The 14617-nt window shown below is 45.1% G+C and overlaps 1 protein-coding gene across 4 annotated transcripts; it reads left to right on the forward strand.

The window, feature by feature from the left end:
• The first annotated feature begins 1553 nt into the window (after nucleotides 1–1553).
• On the forward strand, nucleotides 1554–14473 carry ankrd24 (ankyrin repeat domain 24). Of its 4 annotated transcripts, XM_076726794.1 has the most exons (22): nucleotides 1554–1593; nucleotides 3506–3636; nucleotides 4175–4263; nucleotides 4353–4417; nucleotides 4546–4603; nucleotides 4798–4868; nucleotides 4977–5083; nucleotides 5614–5786; nucleotides 6417–6439; nucleotides 6686–6778; nucleotides 7132–7248; nucleotides 7335–7454; nucleotides 7639–7768; nucleotides 7935–8113; nucleotides 9068–9231; nucleotides 9770–10542; nucleotides 10643–10959; nucleotides 11155–11388; nucleotides 12703–12879; nucleotides 12963–13124; nucleotides 13221–13286; nucleotides 14034–14473. In XM_076726794.1, exons 1-22 carry the CDS (start codon nucleotides 1558–1560, stop codon nucleotides 14100–14102), a joined length of 3354 nt encoding a protein of 1117 aa, XP_076582909.1. In that variant the 5' UTR covers nucleotides 1554–1557; the 3' UTR covers nucleotides 14103–14473. The 4 variants fall into 4 exon arrangements, with proteins under 4 accessions (XP_076582909.1, XP_076582908.1, XP_076582906.1 ...); XM_076726793.1 differs by lacking the exon at nucleotides 6686–6778 and having other exon boundaries at nucleotides 7126–7248; nucleotides 14031–14473; XM_076726791.1 differs by lacking the exons at nucleotides 1554–1593; nucleotides 6686–6778 and adding an exon at nucleotides 3094–3213 and having other exon boundaries at nucleotides 7126–7248; nucleotides 14031–14473.
• The last annotated feature ends 144 nt before the right edge of the window (nucleotides 14474–14617 follow it).

The raw sequence follows: 14617 nt of genomic DNA on the forward strand, positions 1-14617 counted from the left end.
AGGAAAACAGAAATGGAAAATCAGGATCTCTCACAGCGCGAGATAATCTCACACAGACATGTACAAAGTCATTGTGGTTTTTCATGCAAAATAAACACTATTGCATGCGAGCCAAAGATTTAATTGAATCAAACAGAAACAACAAGGCGGTGTGGAATAATGCAGAGAATTAATAAGACTCCCTCATTATAAAGACCTAAATATGGATGTGACATTTCCTCTGAACTTCACGCTTCCAGTTGTTGCTCTTTCCCATTGAACAGCATCATTTATGAATCTGAAAGGTACACATGCTGCAGAGCATCAGTGGCTGAGGACATTCATGTGCAACCCGAGACACATCAACAAAGGTTCTCTTTCAAAGCCATGAATGTGATCTGAATATGATCATGAGTGTTTTGGTTGAATTAAGGTGCTGGAAAAGAGGCTGCACAGACTTGTACTGTAGGAGCCACTGATTTCCATCGTTTCCTCTGCTTTGCATTTACTGCCCTCGTTTGGTGTTTTGTGTGTATTGCATGCATCATGTAGAAATAGCAACAGAGGCAGGTTTCATCTAACAGCATAGGTTGTGGGGGGAAAAAAAACAACTAATTAGCAGACCTATGCATTCATGACTATGAACCGGTCAATACTGATTAATATTTAGAGAAAACAGAGGCATTAATGTTAGGACCTCAGTAAAATATGAGCTTAAATAATAATATAAAATCAGCAGCACCTAAAATAGTAGAGTAATATTCAGGTTAGCCCTGCGCATGACTATTTTTTTTTTATTTTTCACTCACCTCTCTCTTTCATTACAGTACAAAAGTGTTAGCTTCCGGGTTCAGGTCCTTCAGTGTTGCCATTGGTTGAATTCACTTTTAGGTTTCAGTGATTGGCTAAAATGTCAAAAATAAGGAACTTTCCCAACAACGTCCCTGTGTTGAATTTTGAGCTCGAGGTGCTGTCGAAACGGAAGACACCGACAAAATGAGAAGTCGTATGTGACGGACTGCTACTCCACAGCTTCCAGTCGCCTGCTAAACACAAAATAACGACTCTGCACGTCGACACGCGACCTTAAGTGCGCACCGCGTTTGCTGGCCTTACTGCACGCGACGGACATGATATATCATCCATCATCGCCAATCAAACGCTGATCCGGCGTTTTGCGCATTGCTGATTGGTTAATTTACGATTGAGGCGGGCTCGTTCTTGCTGTTCGTCGGGCTGCAGTGACTCCAGTATTCTGCTGTGAGCAGCTGATGGGACACACTCACCTGGAGCGGGACTCTCCCTCACAGGTAGGCTGCATGTTTCTGCAGGTCATTTTATAGTCGTGTCTTTGCTGCATTAGGGTTTCTGTTGGCTTAGTGTTGGTACATTCCTCATGTCTTACAAAGATTTTGGTACACCCACATGTTGCTGGGACCCACTGTTGATGACCGAGTCATGTGTGAATGAACGAAACTGTAAATAACAAGCTTTAATCAGCTGAAAATTACACTCAAGTTTGTTTGTTTGCCTTGTTTATTGCAGTATTCCCATTGAGAGAGAGGCTATCAAACCATTATGAAGAGTCTGAAGGCAAAGTTTAAAAAGAATGAGGTAAGTGCCATCTGTTGAAGGGCACGTGGAGCTTTACAGGTGTATTTATACGTAGTACACCTGTTTGCTATTGCTACAAGCTCCTTCGAGCTATGAGCTATGCAAGCTGTGTTTTCACCTACTATTACAGTGTTCAGTGCTCTACATTAAGTAGATATTTATATAGATCCCAAGTTGCTCCTTGTGTGTGTGTGTGTGTGTGTGTGTGTGTGTGTGTGTGTGTATGTATGGGGGGCACTGGGATTCAGTGTCACTGAGCAGCAGCAGGAGAGCAGGGCTGTCTCCAGACTGCTGTTATAACCAGAGATCTCAGGTAGCCTTCAATTATTCACGTATACGTGCGCGCGCGCACACACACACACACACACACACACACAGAATCCCTACTATCCTTCTGTCATCCTGATGCTACTCTTGAGGGTTGGGGGTTAACCTTGTTACCTCGTGTACTATATTTCTGAGGTTTTACTTTTTTGCCGGCTCCTTATAGCCACTTATCTGTCTATCTGTATATCCATCCATCCATCCATCCATCCATCTACTGGGACCAGTGACCTTGCACCCTTGGCAACCACGACATGTGGTCTAAGCATTTGGATCCTGATGGTGATTTAAGCACCATTTCAGCCTGTTACTGTCCATCATACTTGGTCATTACCACAACAATGGTGGCAAGAATGATCTTGTCTTCTGTCTGATATTATTATTATTATTATTATGGTCCAACTGTCAGATGGACAGATAAGATAGATTGATAACTATCCTGCATGCATACATCTCCCAGGGTTTTCCACCTATATAAACCTCGCCTCAGCCTGAGAGACCCATCCATTCCATAGCCCAAGGGGGTATTTTAGATTTCAGCTGGTATGTGTGCCTCATTATGTCCCCTCTACCCTGCAAATGACTATCCGAACCAGCAGAGCAGAGCCAGCTCTGTTTCTCCTCTTTTTGCTGAGTCCTCACATCACACAGGCCCTGCTCTGTAACTGCAGAGAAACAAACCTACAGTATGACGCTGCCAGGGGGAGCACCGTGCAGGACCTGACAAAAAACTACTGGAGAGAAGGAGGCTGCCTGCTACAGAGAAATTAATAGGTTAGAGAAAGGAGGACAGTGAGGAAAGAAGGAGGTGGCAGCGTGTGAGGTGCAGTGGGCAGAGCGGCTACGTCCCCGCTAGCAGCCGAGGCAGGATGATAGGATGGCGTTTGGGATGCGGACAGGGAGCACTGCACAGGGAGACTTTGTTGTGAGGACAGCAAATAGCAGTGATACTGTATGCATGTCAGAGTTTTTGTGTGGCGAGCTGCTCCGTTTCTTTGGAGGTGTGAGTTCGTGGATAGCATAAATTCTGTGGTATGTGGATCTGTACTATGACGTTGCTGTGACCTCTGAAGGGTATCTGGCAGAAACTAATAGTAGTAGAGTTCTCAACAGTATCTGATGTAAATGTGTACTTTTGTTATGTAGCCAGGCGGCAGTGTGTATGGACACGCGGTGCTGGCTTGGTACTCTGTATTTAGTTGCTTGTGTGATGTCCTGCTAGCCATTATGGATCCTCAGCAGCCTGTTTTTAGCCTGATGAAGCAGCTGTGTTGTTTCAGCCTGCTGCCGCTGCCAGTAGGTATCTCCTCTTTCTTAATTGGTTTCATCCCTCTTTCACTATATTTCTGTCTTAAAAGTAGTTTAATGTAACTTGTTAAAACTGGTGTTTCATATTAATGATGATCTGAAACACAACAAAAACCCTTTTTTAACATCATCACTGGTTGTTGCACATCCGAAAAGCATTACATTTATTTCAGCTGCCCAGCCATCTCCTGTTTTGTATGTTGTGAGTTATGCAGTGTGGTATCAGTTTCCACTGGGGTTGTTCAGGGTGGTGACCTGTTCTCTGGCTTCACCCCCTCAGAGTCAGGACTGGAGTAAGAGTGATGAGAGGCTGCTGCAGGCTGTGGAGCAGAACGAGCCCGACAAAGTCTCGGCTCTCATCATCAAAAAGGGTCTCTGTCCCACCAAGCTGGATGCTGAGGGCAAGTCGGCGTAAGTTGGACACCCAATATTAATTTTTTCTTAGCCACTGGAGGGAATTCAGTTATTAGAAGTAACTGCAGTAAAAGTATTCAGATCTTTTACTTTAGTAAAAGTATTAATACCACACTGAAAATTCTTCACTACAAGTAAAAGTCCTGCATTCGAAATCTTACTTAAGTAAAAGTATTGAAGTATCAAAAGTGAAAGTACTCAATCTGCAGTAAAATCCTCCCTGTTGGTGTTTCACTGTTGTATCTGATGTTTTTGGATTAACAGTACTGCTGCATTAATGTCTATTTTGCATTTTGCTGCTGAAGTGGTTTAAGGTTGAGCTAATTCTAACAACCCTATATACTGCTGAGAAGTTTAATCTACAGCAATACGTTCATTTTCCTCCTTTTATCCATGTTTTGGTAAATTGGAAAAATTCATTAACTTAACTGATGAGTTTTTTCAACTAATCAAAAAGAATCGTTTTTAATAGAAACCTGTTCTCATTTCTCATCTCTCATCACTGGTAACTATGTATTGTCCTTCTGTCTGGCAGGTTTCACCTCTGTGCGTCCCGAGGCCGGCTAGACTGCCTGGAGGTCATCATTTCTCAAGGAGCAGATCTCAATGTCACTGACGGTGCTGGTAGGGTATTTAATCATTCCATAAGCCAAGGCTGTTGGTTCATGTGTGTCATGGATTGTTTATAAGTGTCTGTTTATAACTGATTCCAGGCTTCAGCGCCCTCCACCTAGCAGCCAAAAATGGTCAATCAGAGTGTTTAAAGAGACTCTTACAGGTAAAACACAGAATTCACCTACAAATACTGTAAAATATAATAATGCATACATGAATTTTAAGAATGCACTAATTGCAGATGGATCATCTTTTGCTGTTGGTTATCATTATTTGTATTTTCCCTGTCAGGAGAGGTTAGCTGTAGATTGCACCGACGGCATTGGTAGAACACCACTTCATCATGCAGGTAAATGAAATGAACTGAAATATGACAGCAGTTTGGTTACATAACAGCTACTTTGCATACAACAGATTCCTCTGATGGATCCCATTTAACATTTTAATTATGAAAAGTAAGCAGGTCTAAACAAACACAAAAAATCTGTACTGTGCATGTTATACTGTATGTAAGTCTCTGATATTGACCATCATTTCCTGCAGCGGTCAGTGGCTGCCTGTCCTGCACTGAGACCCTGTGGGACTTTAAAGCCAATCTGGATGTCCAGGATGGGGTAGGTTTAACAATTTGCTTTTTACAGTTAAACACATTAGACAACATTATCAAATGTCTGTGCTGTTGCTCCATGATGTCTGAATGATCATACCTGTCTCTCTGTCAGGACGGGGCCACCCCTTTGATTTTAGCAGCCCAGATGAGCAGAGTGGAGCTGTGTGTCTTTCTGTTGGGTCGAGATGCGAATGCAAACATACAAGACAACCAAGGAAGGTACTGGAGGCGTTTCTTCTCCTCCTCTGGGGCCAATGAGGCAGTTGGAGCTCTTAACTGTCCTCAGTCCATCTCTTATAGCTGCAGCTGAGGCTCTGACAGATGGAATGACAGAGAGTGTTCGGCAGTGCTGAGGCAGACTGCAGCATGAAACAGACTTCTTAGTTAAGCCAGAACCAGGATTATTCTCACAGCAGTGTTTTTGTCTGGGTCAGGATAGAGGAAGGATTGCCATAGACAGTCTCCAGTGCGTGGGGTAGATTTGGAGGGATGCAGGGTCAAGACCTCCAACAGGGACCAACAGCTTTCAGTTTGGCTTTGGATGTCTCTTTGCAGAGGATGATTAGAGAATTATCCGCTGGTTAAAGAGGTGAAAAGACCAACATTTTTTCAGGCTGCGTCTTTATATCAAATGGAAAAATGTCCTCAACGAAAATGAAGATAAAATTCTGGAGGTTTAAGCATGCCGTATATTTCACGTGAAGATGTAAAATTGGTGCATTCAGTACTGCTGTTTTGCCGTTGTACAGGTCTGCATTGATGCTGGCGTGTGAGAGTGACAGCGTCGAGACCGTAGAAGCTCTACTGAGAGGGGGGGCCAACACACAGCTGGTCGATGCCCTTGGACACAAAGCCAGTGACTATGGCGTAACCACAGGCAACCAGCGCATCATGCAGATGTTGCAGGATGGAGCACCTCCAGGTGCAGTATGAGGCCTCAAGTCTTTTTATATGTGGACAGATAGAAGTGCCGAGTGTTAAATCAGCTGAAATAAATGAAACAGCTTGTGACAGCCATTTTTTTTTTTCGTGGTGGTGGCGTCATAATGAAGCATGTGGTAGCGACATCTAACACATCGACCCGGGGTACTGCTTCTGTTTGTGGCTGCACTCCTCCTGATCCTGGCTGCATGTCTGCTCCAGGAAATGACTGTAATAGGAGGAAGTGGATCAGGAGGACAGCTGGGTGTAATTGTGAAGAGGGATTAAAAAAAAAGAAAAGCGAGAGAGACGAAAGGCCTGTTCCACTTTTATCTCCCAACAAAGACGCTGCTGATGTATGAAAACCAGATGTGTGGCTAGTTTGAAAAAGAGATGAAGGAGAGAGTTTGGTGCACTTATGAGGGCTCGACCGTATAAGTTTTTGTTCTGTAATTGCAGATTTTGGTCGATTATCTACAAGACACATGAATGGTACTGATATAAAGGATATGTTAGGGAAAGTGACAGGAAGTGAGAGTGTATGTATGGTGCCTGTAGCTGTTTGCCGAACCTCATTCCATTAGGGGTTAAAGTATCTTGCTGTGTGTCTTCTTTCCCTCTGCATACATAGCTTCTGAGGGCACAGGCGAGGAGGTAATGTTGCATAACTGTGTGTTTGATCACTCCCTCCATCAAATGAAATCATGGCCCACTTCAGCCGATCATATTGTGCATGTTTTCCAATATGAGGTCATTGTTTTTGTGTGCTGCTCTCTTTTCGTTGGCTTTCGTCCCCCATTTGTTGCCGACCCTTTGTCTTATCGTAGTTTCCTCTGTCCTCTCATTTTACGTTGAGCTTGACCTCTGCTTGTCTGTGGTTCCCCTCCCACCCCCACGCAGCCCCCCAAAGTCCCCTCAGGCGCCTCATCACTGCAAGGGGGCACTACCCCCCGCAAACGGAAAGCTCCTCCACCGCCTCGCTCTCCTCTGCAGGTACTGTGAGAAGCATCTCTGTGGAGGAAAAATGCTTTCGTACCACAAGCACAGGGTGTCCTAACAGTATTGTTAGCACATACATTCACATAATGTCATCAGCTCCCAACCTTTTAGCGTGTGGTCCCTTCAAAAGAAAAAATAGCTAGTTGACCAGTTTTAAAATGGTTGCCCTTCATGGTGCTTCATGAGAGCAACGAAGATACAAGGGTGTCCATATTTATGCTAATTGCACAATTGGTAATGTCTCTGTAACACAGCATTGCTTCTCGAGAGAGAAACTAAAGAGGTCTCACATATTTAATGAGTAACAAAGATTCATTTTCTTCTGTTTTCCCATCACAAAGATCCAGGGTTTGCCACCCTCTCCACAGCCCCGGAGTCCTGCTCCACCTGCACAGTCCCCTGAGCCCCAGCCCCGGTCTCCATCTCCCTCTCCCCAGCCTCCAGAAACGCAGCAACCCGCCCAGGTTAGCACATTAAATCTTGACTTTTGTTAAGTTTTCGTCACTGTTTTTCCTCCATGTCATGTTAGTGTCACATTTATATGTACAAGGCAGAGGATGAGGAGGTGTTTGAGGAGATTCGACGCCTGCGTCTGGAGAGAGGCCGTCTGCTGCAGAAGATCAAAGCCTTGGAGCAGCAGCAACAGAACGCCCTCTCTGCCTTGGAGGAGGTACTGCATGCGCCCCTTTTTATTCACGTTTCTGCAAAGTGTTTCGGAATTTTATGTAAACATATACCTATTCATTAGAAGTGTCTGTGTATGCACCTGTATCAGACAACAATGCATTTCTGAAGACTGAGCATTACATCTTATCACAACCATTTTTACATATGTATGTGTTTGTGCGCTGTAGTTGTCACGACTCAAGCAGCGTCTAGAAGAGGCAGAAGCAGAGAGAGACAAGCTGCTTGAGGAGCTGAAGGGAGGTCATGGCATTGGGGCCAGTGACTCTGACGACATGGATGAAATGTTTGACTTCCCAGGTATGTGATCTATGTGACATGTACTTCCCAGGCCATGGCAGAAAGCACACATGTACTTCCATGCATGCGTCTCTACTGTTCCACATGGGCATTCCTGTGTGTCTATCGCCTCAGGAAGTACACAGATTTATTTTTTTTTGTTGCTGTTCTTGAACTTTCCCTCTAGAGAAGCTGCTCTCCAAGCGCTCCAGAGCCTCCCCTGGTCCAGATGAGGCCACTTGTCAAGGGGCCACAGACTCACTCCACCCCTCCCCTGCCCCTGCAGACCCAGGAACTGTTGCTGAGCTGCACAAACAAATAGAGGAACTTACCTCACAAAACTCTGAACTAGCTCTCAAAGTGCAGGTAAGGTCAGGCGGAGTACAAATGCAGAAATACGCACCTATTGTGTTCTGCTACACACACACATGCACAGAAAAGATACTCGTTCAGCCGACTCTCTCATACACATACACACAGGCCTTTTTAAGGAGGATAAATTGATAGTGAAGTGATTATTAAATTGTTCAAGAGAGGCTTAATGTCCGTGACTCAAGCGTTAGTCATGTCCACTTAAACTTTATAATGCTGCACTCTGGCACACTAATGCACCAAGGCAGATGTGTTCATACAGGTATAAATAGAGCAGCATCAGATGCAGACATGGGGGCATTTTGTCGACATTCTTCACTAACTGGGTCAGGCTGAGTGAACCTCTGAAGTTTGTTTGGATTATTCTGTTCTGGTGTGATTCAGTCACCACTGTGAGAAGCAGCGATCCAGGCCATGAAGAGTGGGAAATCTGAGGTCTCATATGAGAGCAAAGAGAGACTGGGACTGTGAAAGAAGGTCAGAAGTAAAGTAGAAGCAAAACCTCCAGCTGTGATTTATATGGTCGAGGGAAGGCTAAGATTCCATAACTCAGATTGGCTTAAGTTAATTTAAGGGCAGCTCCACCAATTTTACACATACGTGTCAGTTTACTAGTCACTGGGAATACTTTTTAGCCTGTGAAAACATTTGTACAATGTCCTCTGTGGCTCTGCAGGAGCTTTGTCAAGTCTGAGAAAATAGCATGGGATGATGTCACCAGGGTTACGTCTGCATGGGCTTTAATTCATCAATAAATTATACGTTCAAGACAGAAAGCCTTTGTGAAAACATGGAGACATAGGAGTTTGCCAGACAGGAAGGACCTTATGAAACAGTACTCAAGTTTTATGTGTCAATTCTGTTTAGTATTAGCTGATAGTACATAGCTTAGCTGATAAACAATACAAAGCATGTTATTGACAGCTGTTTCCTCTGTGTTGTGTACAGATGCTGGAGATGTTTGAGAAGGATGATACAGACATGCAGACCTCCAGCTCGGACTTTGTCCCCATAGTACAGTACGAGACCCTGAGGAAGGAGTTTGAAGCCCTTCAGGAGCGCTTCTCTCAGGCCCAGGCTTCAGACGAGGCCTCCAGCGTGGCTGAGGAACAGTAAGAACAATTTTTTATGATTCCAGTAGCAACAGATCACATTCACTTGAACACTACTGTGTTAGATCAGGCCTGTGTTCTGAGATGTGTGCACACCTTTGCTAATATCAGTTCCGAAGTCTCAGCAGTATCCACTTCTGCCTCTATCAGGGCCATTTTTAAAAGTGCTGAGCATTTATATTTTTCTGCAGCATGCTGGAGGCTGAACAGGCTGAGGTGCAAAATGTGTACTCATGACATCATGGATTTGAGAGTGTCTTGACCTCTATTATGATATTTGATGCTGAAATACTATAGTGCGGAATGCTAAAAATACATGTATTTGTTTTATCACGGTTTGCAGTTATACTCTTCAATAACATAGTGTTAATGCTAATGAAATGTAATGCTGTTATCTACATGATCAGTGCTGAAAACAAAGCCTGGTATCGAGTAATGGTATGATGTTTTTGTTCACTTTCTCATTAATGTGTTTAATTTGCTGATTTTATTGTTTGTGTTACCTTGAAAGATTGATAATCTTTGTCTTGTTCTGCAGTGGTGATGAGAAGTCTCAGGAAGCAAGTGTGGATGCAGAGAGTGTGGAGGCTCTGAAGGAGAAGCTGCGAGGGCTGGAGGAGCAGTTAACCTCGTCCCAGTCTGAGCTGGAGGAGCTGCGGGAGCAGATGCGCCTTGGGGTGCTCTCTGTGGAGTGTGGTGAAGGGGGTACTGTCGCGGCAGGTGGTGGGACTGAGGGTGCAGAAGAAGAGGCACAGCAGCTGAGAGAGAGGGTGACGGAGCTAGAGGAGGAGCTAGCTAAGAGACGGGGTGAGGCCGGGGGTCAGAACAGCCAGGACAGTGACACAATCAAACAGCTGACAGAGAAAGTAGAGGAGCTGCAAGCCGCCCTGGCCCAGAGAGAGTCTACAAAACAAGACGGGGAGAAAGACGGCGAAGGAGAGGAGACGGAAACAGTGAAGTGCCTCCACAACAAAGTGGCTGAGCTGGAGGCAGCCCTGGCCGAGAGCAAGGCATCAGGGAGAGAGGGAGGAGCGGCAGGAGATGGAGATCAAGTCCGTCGTCTCCAGGAGCGTTTAGCAGAGCTAGAGGGGGAGCTGAGAAAGTGTGTGCCCCGCTCAGAGTTGGAGGAGGTGCAGGTGACTCTGGGGCTCCAGTGTGAACAGCTGGCCAGGGAGAGGGCGGACGTGGCCAGAAGGCTCAACGATGCCCTCCTGGATCTGGAGAGACTCAGGCCTCCTCCACATGGAGATGATGAAGAGGAGGAAGAGGAGGAGGAGCACTCAGAGAGCTCAGAGCCCTCAGTCATATCAGGTGTGCAGTGTTAGGTTTTTATTTCTACTTTTTGAGTTTTAGAGAAAAATATTTTTAATTTCAGACCATTTTGTAAATGATTGTGCGTCTGTCCAATCAGATCACTCCAGATGCTCCCTGGCGGCGGTGAGAGAAGAACTGGAAGTGGCGAGGCAGGAAGCAGCGCAGGCCCTGGACTGTCTGTGCGCTGAGCGGGAGGGCCGGGCACAGGACGCCCTGCAGCTGAAAGACGCTGTGCCGCTCTCAAAACATAAGGAGGCACTGTCTGCAGTGTCAGAGCAGCTCGCTCAGACACTGCAGGAGCTCCAGGAGGAGAAGACCCTTCATGGTCAGGCTGAGGAGCAGGCGGCCACGCTAGCGGCCAGACTGCAGGCCATGCAGGATGCCATACCCAAAGAGGACCATGAGAAAGTGAAGGTCAGCAGCTGAAAGTTGAAATTTAGTTCTCACAAAATAAGTTAAATGTGATTTAGAAGGAAAACACAATCTGAAACTTGTTTGTAGCAGCTGTTAGTCATGTAGCCTGTGTGTCAAGTACAGATGGTTTAGAACAACTGCATTTCAGGGTTTCTGAGAATTAATCAGGTCAACCTTGTGCTTCCTGCCTCTTAGGCAGAGCTCCAGCGCTCCCTGCAGGCCAGTGAGAGCAGTGCAGCAGCTGCTCAGGAGGCTCTGAGTGAGAAGGAGATGGAGCTGAGAGAGCTCAAGTCCCAGAAGGCTGCAGAACAGGGTCTGATCTCCAAGGAGGACCACGAGGCCCTGCGGCTCTCTCTGCAGGCTGAGATCAACGCCGTCACGGCCCGTTTCAACAATCTCACTCGCAAGCACGAGAAGACCTGCACTGAGGTGTGTGTGAGAACGTACGCATGTGCCACGTTGTGTTTGCCGTCTAATGTGACCTAAAGCCACATTAGATGTTATTGTGTCTGCCACAAAGTGAGCTGTGTTCCATGAAGGCCTCTTTCCTGCCTCTACATTATTCATATGTGTATTACTTTCTCTATTCAGTCCCTCACTGTTTCATTAGTCTCTTTGTATATGTGCTTACTGATGCACTCAAGTAGCGTTGTATGTGCACTCGAGGCTTCTGATGACACTCCAGAAGTAATTCCCACCCACCTGTGTAGTGGCATTCAGATATAAAAACTCTGACCTTGTAAACTGGGTTATTGCCTCTTCAACAGAAGCAGGGCTGCACAATATGGCAAAAAAGATCTTATTGCAGTTATTTTGACAGATATTTTGATTGCAATATGAGTTGCATGACATCTTTCATTTTCAGTGAAAAACTATCAAAATCATGACGGGTCTGTGCCAAACAAACATGTTTTCTTACACCTGGAGAACAAGATTTGATGGGCCAGAGCATCTTTGCCACACTGCAGTGCTTCATTGTAAGGCTGTTTTGTTACGTGTTTTACCTTTATTAAAAAATTGCAGCTTGTGTGATTTGGATATTGCATTTGGCCACATTGAGATTTCAGTAATATTTCCATTAATCGTTCTGCCCCACAGAGACGTTAATAAGGGGCCACGCGTTCACACAAAGGATGAAATCTTAAATAGGTTTTCATGTAGTTCATAAATTGAGTCCTGCAAAGTAGAAGGCCTTTTAATACAAAAACATGACCTGGTTGGAATCCAAATCCAACACTGGAATTTAGTGTTGGTAAATGCTTACACACATCGTATGTAAAGTCACCAAAAGCAAATGTGTAAAGACGAACTTTTGCGTGGTTGACTGCATTTATTTGCACTCAAGCGTGCAAATGAGCAAAACTCAGACGACAGTCATTTTGGGAATAGATTTTTTAGATGAAACAGGAATTATAGAGGAGGGTGTGTTACCCACTAAATCAGACACAAGACAAAGTATATGAGACACTACTGTCGAAATGTTAAATGGCAAAGTAGTGGAGCAGCTTTTCTACCAGGCAGCATATAAAAACTACAGTAAGCCAATTTCCTTGAGTTTTATTCTGCATGTGTGTATTTCTGTCTGTGTGAACCTGTTGATACTAACTACAGCAGCAGCTTTACTGCTTATTCTACTGCCACTTCTGTACAAGCAGAAAGGACTGGATTTGGATTGGAGACCTGACCGTGCATAGACAGCTTTGCTGTAGTGACAGGGTGCCACTGGTGGTTTTACTGGTCTAGGTGTTCCAGGTGCAGAGGGAGGCTCTCTTTAACAAGAGTGAGCGGCAGGTCGCAGAGTCCCAGCTGGCCACGGTGCAGCAGCAGCTGGCTGAATTACAGGCCCAATCCAGCCACATCCAGGAGCTCCACAAGGACATCCAGAAATCCCAGGGCCTGGTCAAGGAGAAAGACCGTAAGGTGAGGGTTTGGAAGGCAGGTTCACACAACTGCTGCTGAAGCCCCTATCAGGTAGCCAAACTGATGTGTTTGTCTTCATGCAGATAACAGAACTGTCCAAGGAGGTGTTTCGGCTAAAGGAAGCTTTGGGAGCTCTGTCACCTCCTCTGGGCATCACATCCTCCTCCTCATCTAGCCATCATGGTAACCCAGGGCAGCAAATGGCACTGCAGAACAGGATCGCCACACTCTCTCAGCAGCTCCAGGTGAGGAGGATGTTGACACTAGGGATGGATGACATGAGAAATAAATATCATGATTTCGTTGACTTGGCAGTAACATTTTCTGTGATGTTTTTAAAGGACTGGGAGAGAAAGCACAAACAGGTGGTGGCTATATACCGCTCCCATTTACTGGCAGCTGTACAGGTCAGTTGAATGCACACATGCATGTTAGAGCACAAATTGAGACTTCAGTTTTTATCTTGAGATGTCAAAAAGTCATTTAATTGAGGATTTCCATGTTCGTGGTGTGAATATATGTGCACATGACACCGCTGTCTTGACTATTTCTGAGGTTTGGGAGAGCTCTGTCTCAGGACGGATCAATGAAATGTTGTCTGTGCAACTTACTACAGCCACTCATAGTCTGGACTGGAAACGGCACTGACTGCTGGATTTGAGTTTGCCCCCCTTTGTGGTGCAGACAACAAAGAGCTGGAATGATCTGTCCACCTTCTCTACTTACCAGACAAAGTGGATGAAATTTCAGAAGAGGTGCGCGGAAAAGGAGCTCCACTCACTTCCCGCTTCTATCAGTTTCACCATATTCCACTATTAACGTGTACACATTAGCTATTTCTTTTTGTCATGTCGCTTGTAATGAGAGATTGTTCTGGTATCGTTGACCTTTGAGAGAAATTTGTATTGTGCTTGAACCTTCCAAGCCTCTCCTTGATTTGGGGCAGGGTTGGGTATGAGTGTCCAGTGAGGTTACATCTTATGTGTCCTTTGCTACAAATAACCTACAAATTTCAGTGTGCTGCTCTGCAAGGTGAGTGGGTAAACCTATAGAGCCCGTTATGGGGGCTCTGCCTGTGCTCATACAACGAGGAACCAATGTGTGAAACAATATAGAAGTATAATTTTCTTACGCTGATGTTTGCTGCCCAGCAGGGCCGAATGGATGAAGAGGTGCAGGACCTGCTACTCCAGATCCTGAGGATGTCACAGCATGGACACTGAGCCTCCCTACATCTGCAAGTCTCCCTCCATCCAGTCCCTTTACAGGTCAGCATAAAGCAGCTCCCGCGGGACCAGCAGCATTCAGACCTTGTCTAGAAAGCCAAATAAGACATATCTGCATGTGTACAATACAGTAACCTAAACGACAGCCTCAAGGCTCGACTGGTAACCAAATAGGGAGCAAATAGGAAAGTAGAGTGCCTTCATGGCTGGATAGCTGAAATGACAGCAGCCTATAAGTCAGGGGTTTGTGGTAGCAGAAAGTTCATGTGAATAGAGAGTTGTTATTTTGAAGATAGAATCAGGTGCATTGATTGTGTGACAAGCGTACTAATTTTATATTATATTGTTATAATAAAAACAAAAACCAAGCTGCTCTTCCTGTTTTTTGTAACTTGCCTCACGCATGGATGCAAATGATTGAACAAACTAACTAAACTACATTTCCTCTCATCTATTTTTGGGTGACAGAAATCTGAAGTTTTAATTTGGCTGCAGCATGTGTGCGTGGAAAG

The sequence above is a fragment of the Chaetodon auriga genome, chromosome 3 (genome assembly GCF_051107435.1).
Source record: "Chaetodon auriga isolate fChaAug3 chromosome 3, fChaAug3.hap1, whole genome shotgun sequence".
NCBI lineage: Eukaryota > Metazoa > Chordata > Actinopteri > Chaetodontiformes > Chaetodontidae > Chaetodon > Chaetodon auriga.

Bases quoted from the DNA above. Each gene is read 5' to 3' on its own strand.
- ankrd24 (XM_076726794.1), top strand. From the start codon at position 1,558: ATGAAGAGTCTGAAGGCAAAGTTTAAAAAGAATGAG. The intron at 5,084-5,613 runs GTACTGGAGGCG...GCCGTTGTACAG, and splicing joins ATACAAGACAACCAAGGAAG to GTCTGCATTGATGCTGGCGT. The intron at 6,779-7,131 runs GTACTGTGAGAA...ACAAAGATCCAG, and splicing joins CGCCTCGCTCTCCTCTGCAG to GGTTTGCCACCCTCTCCACA.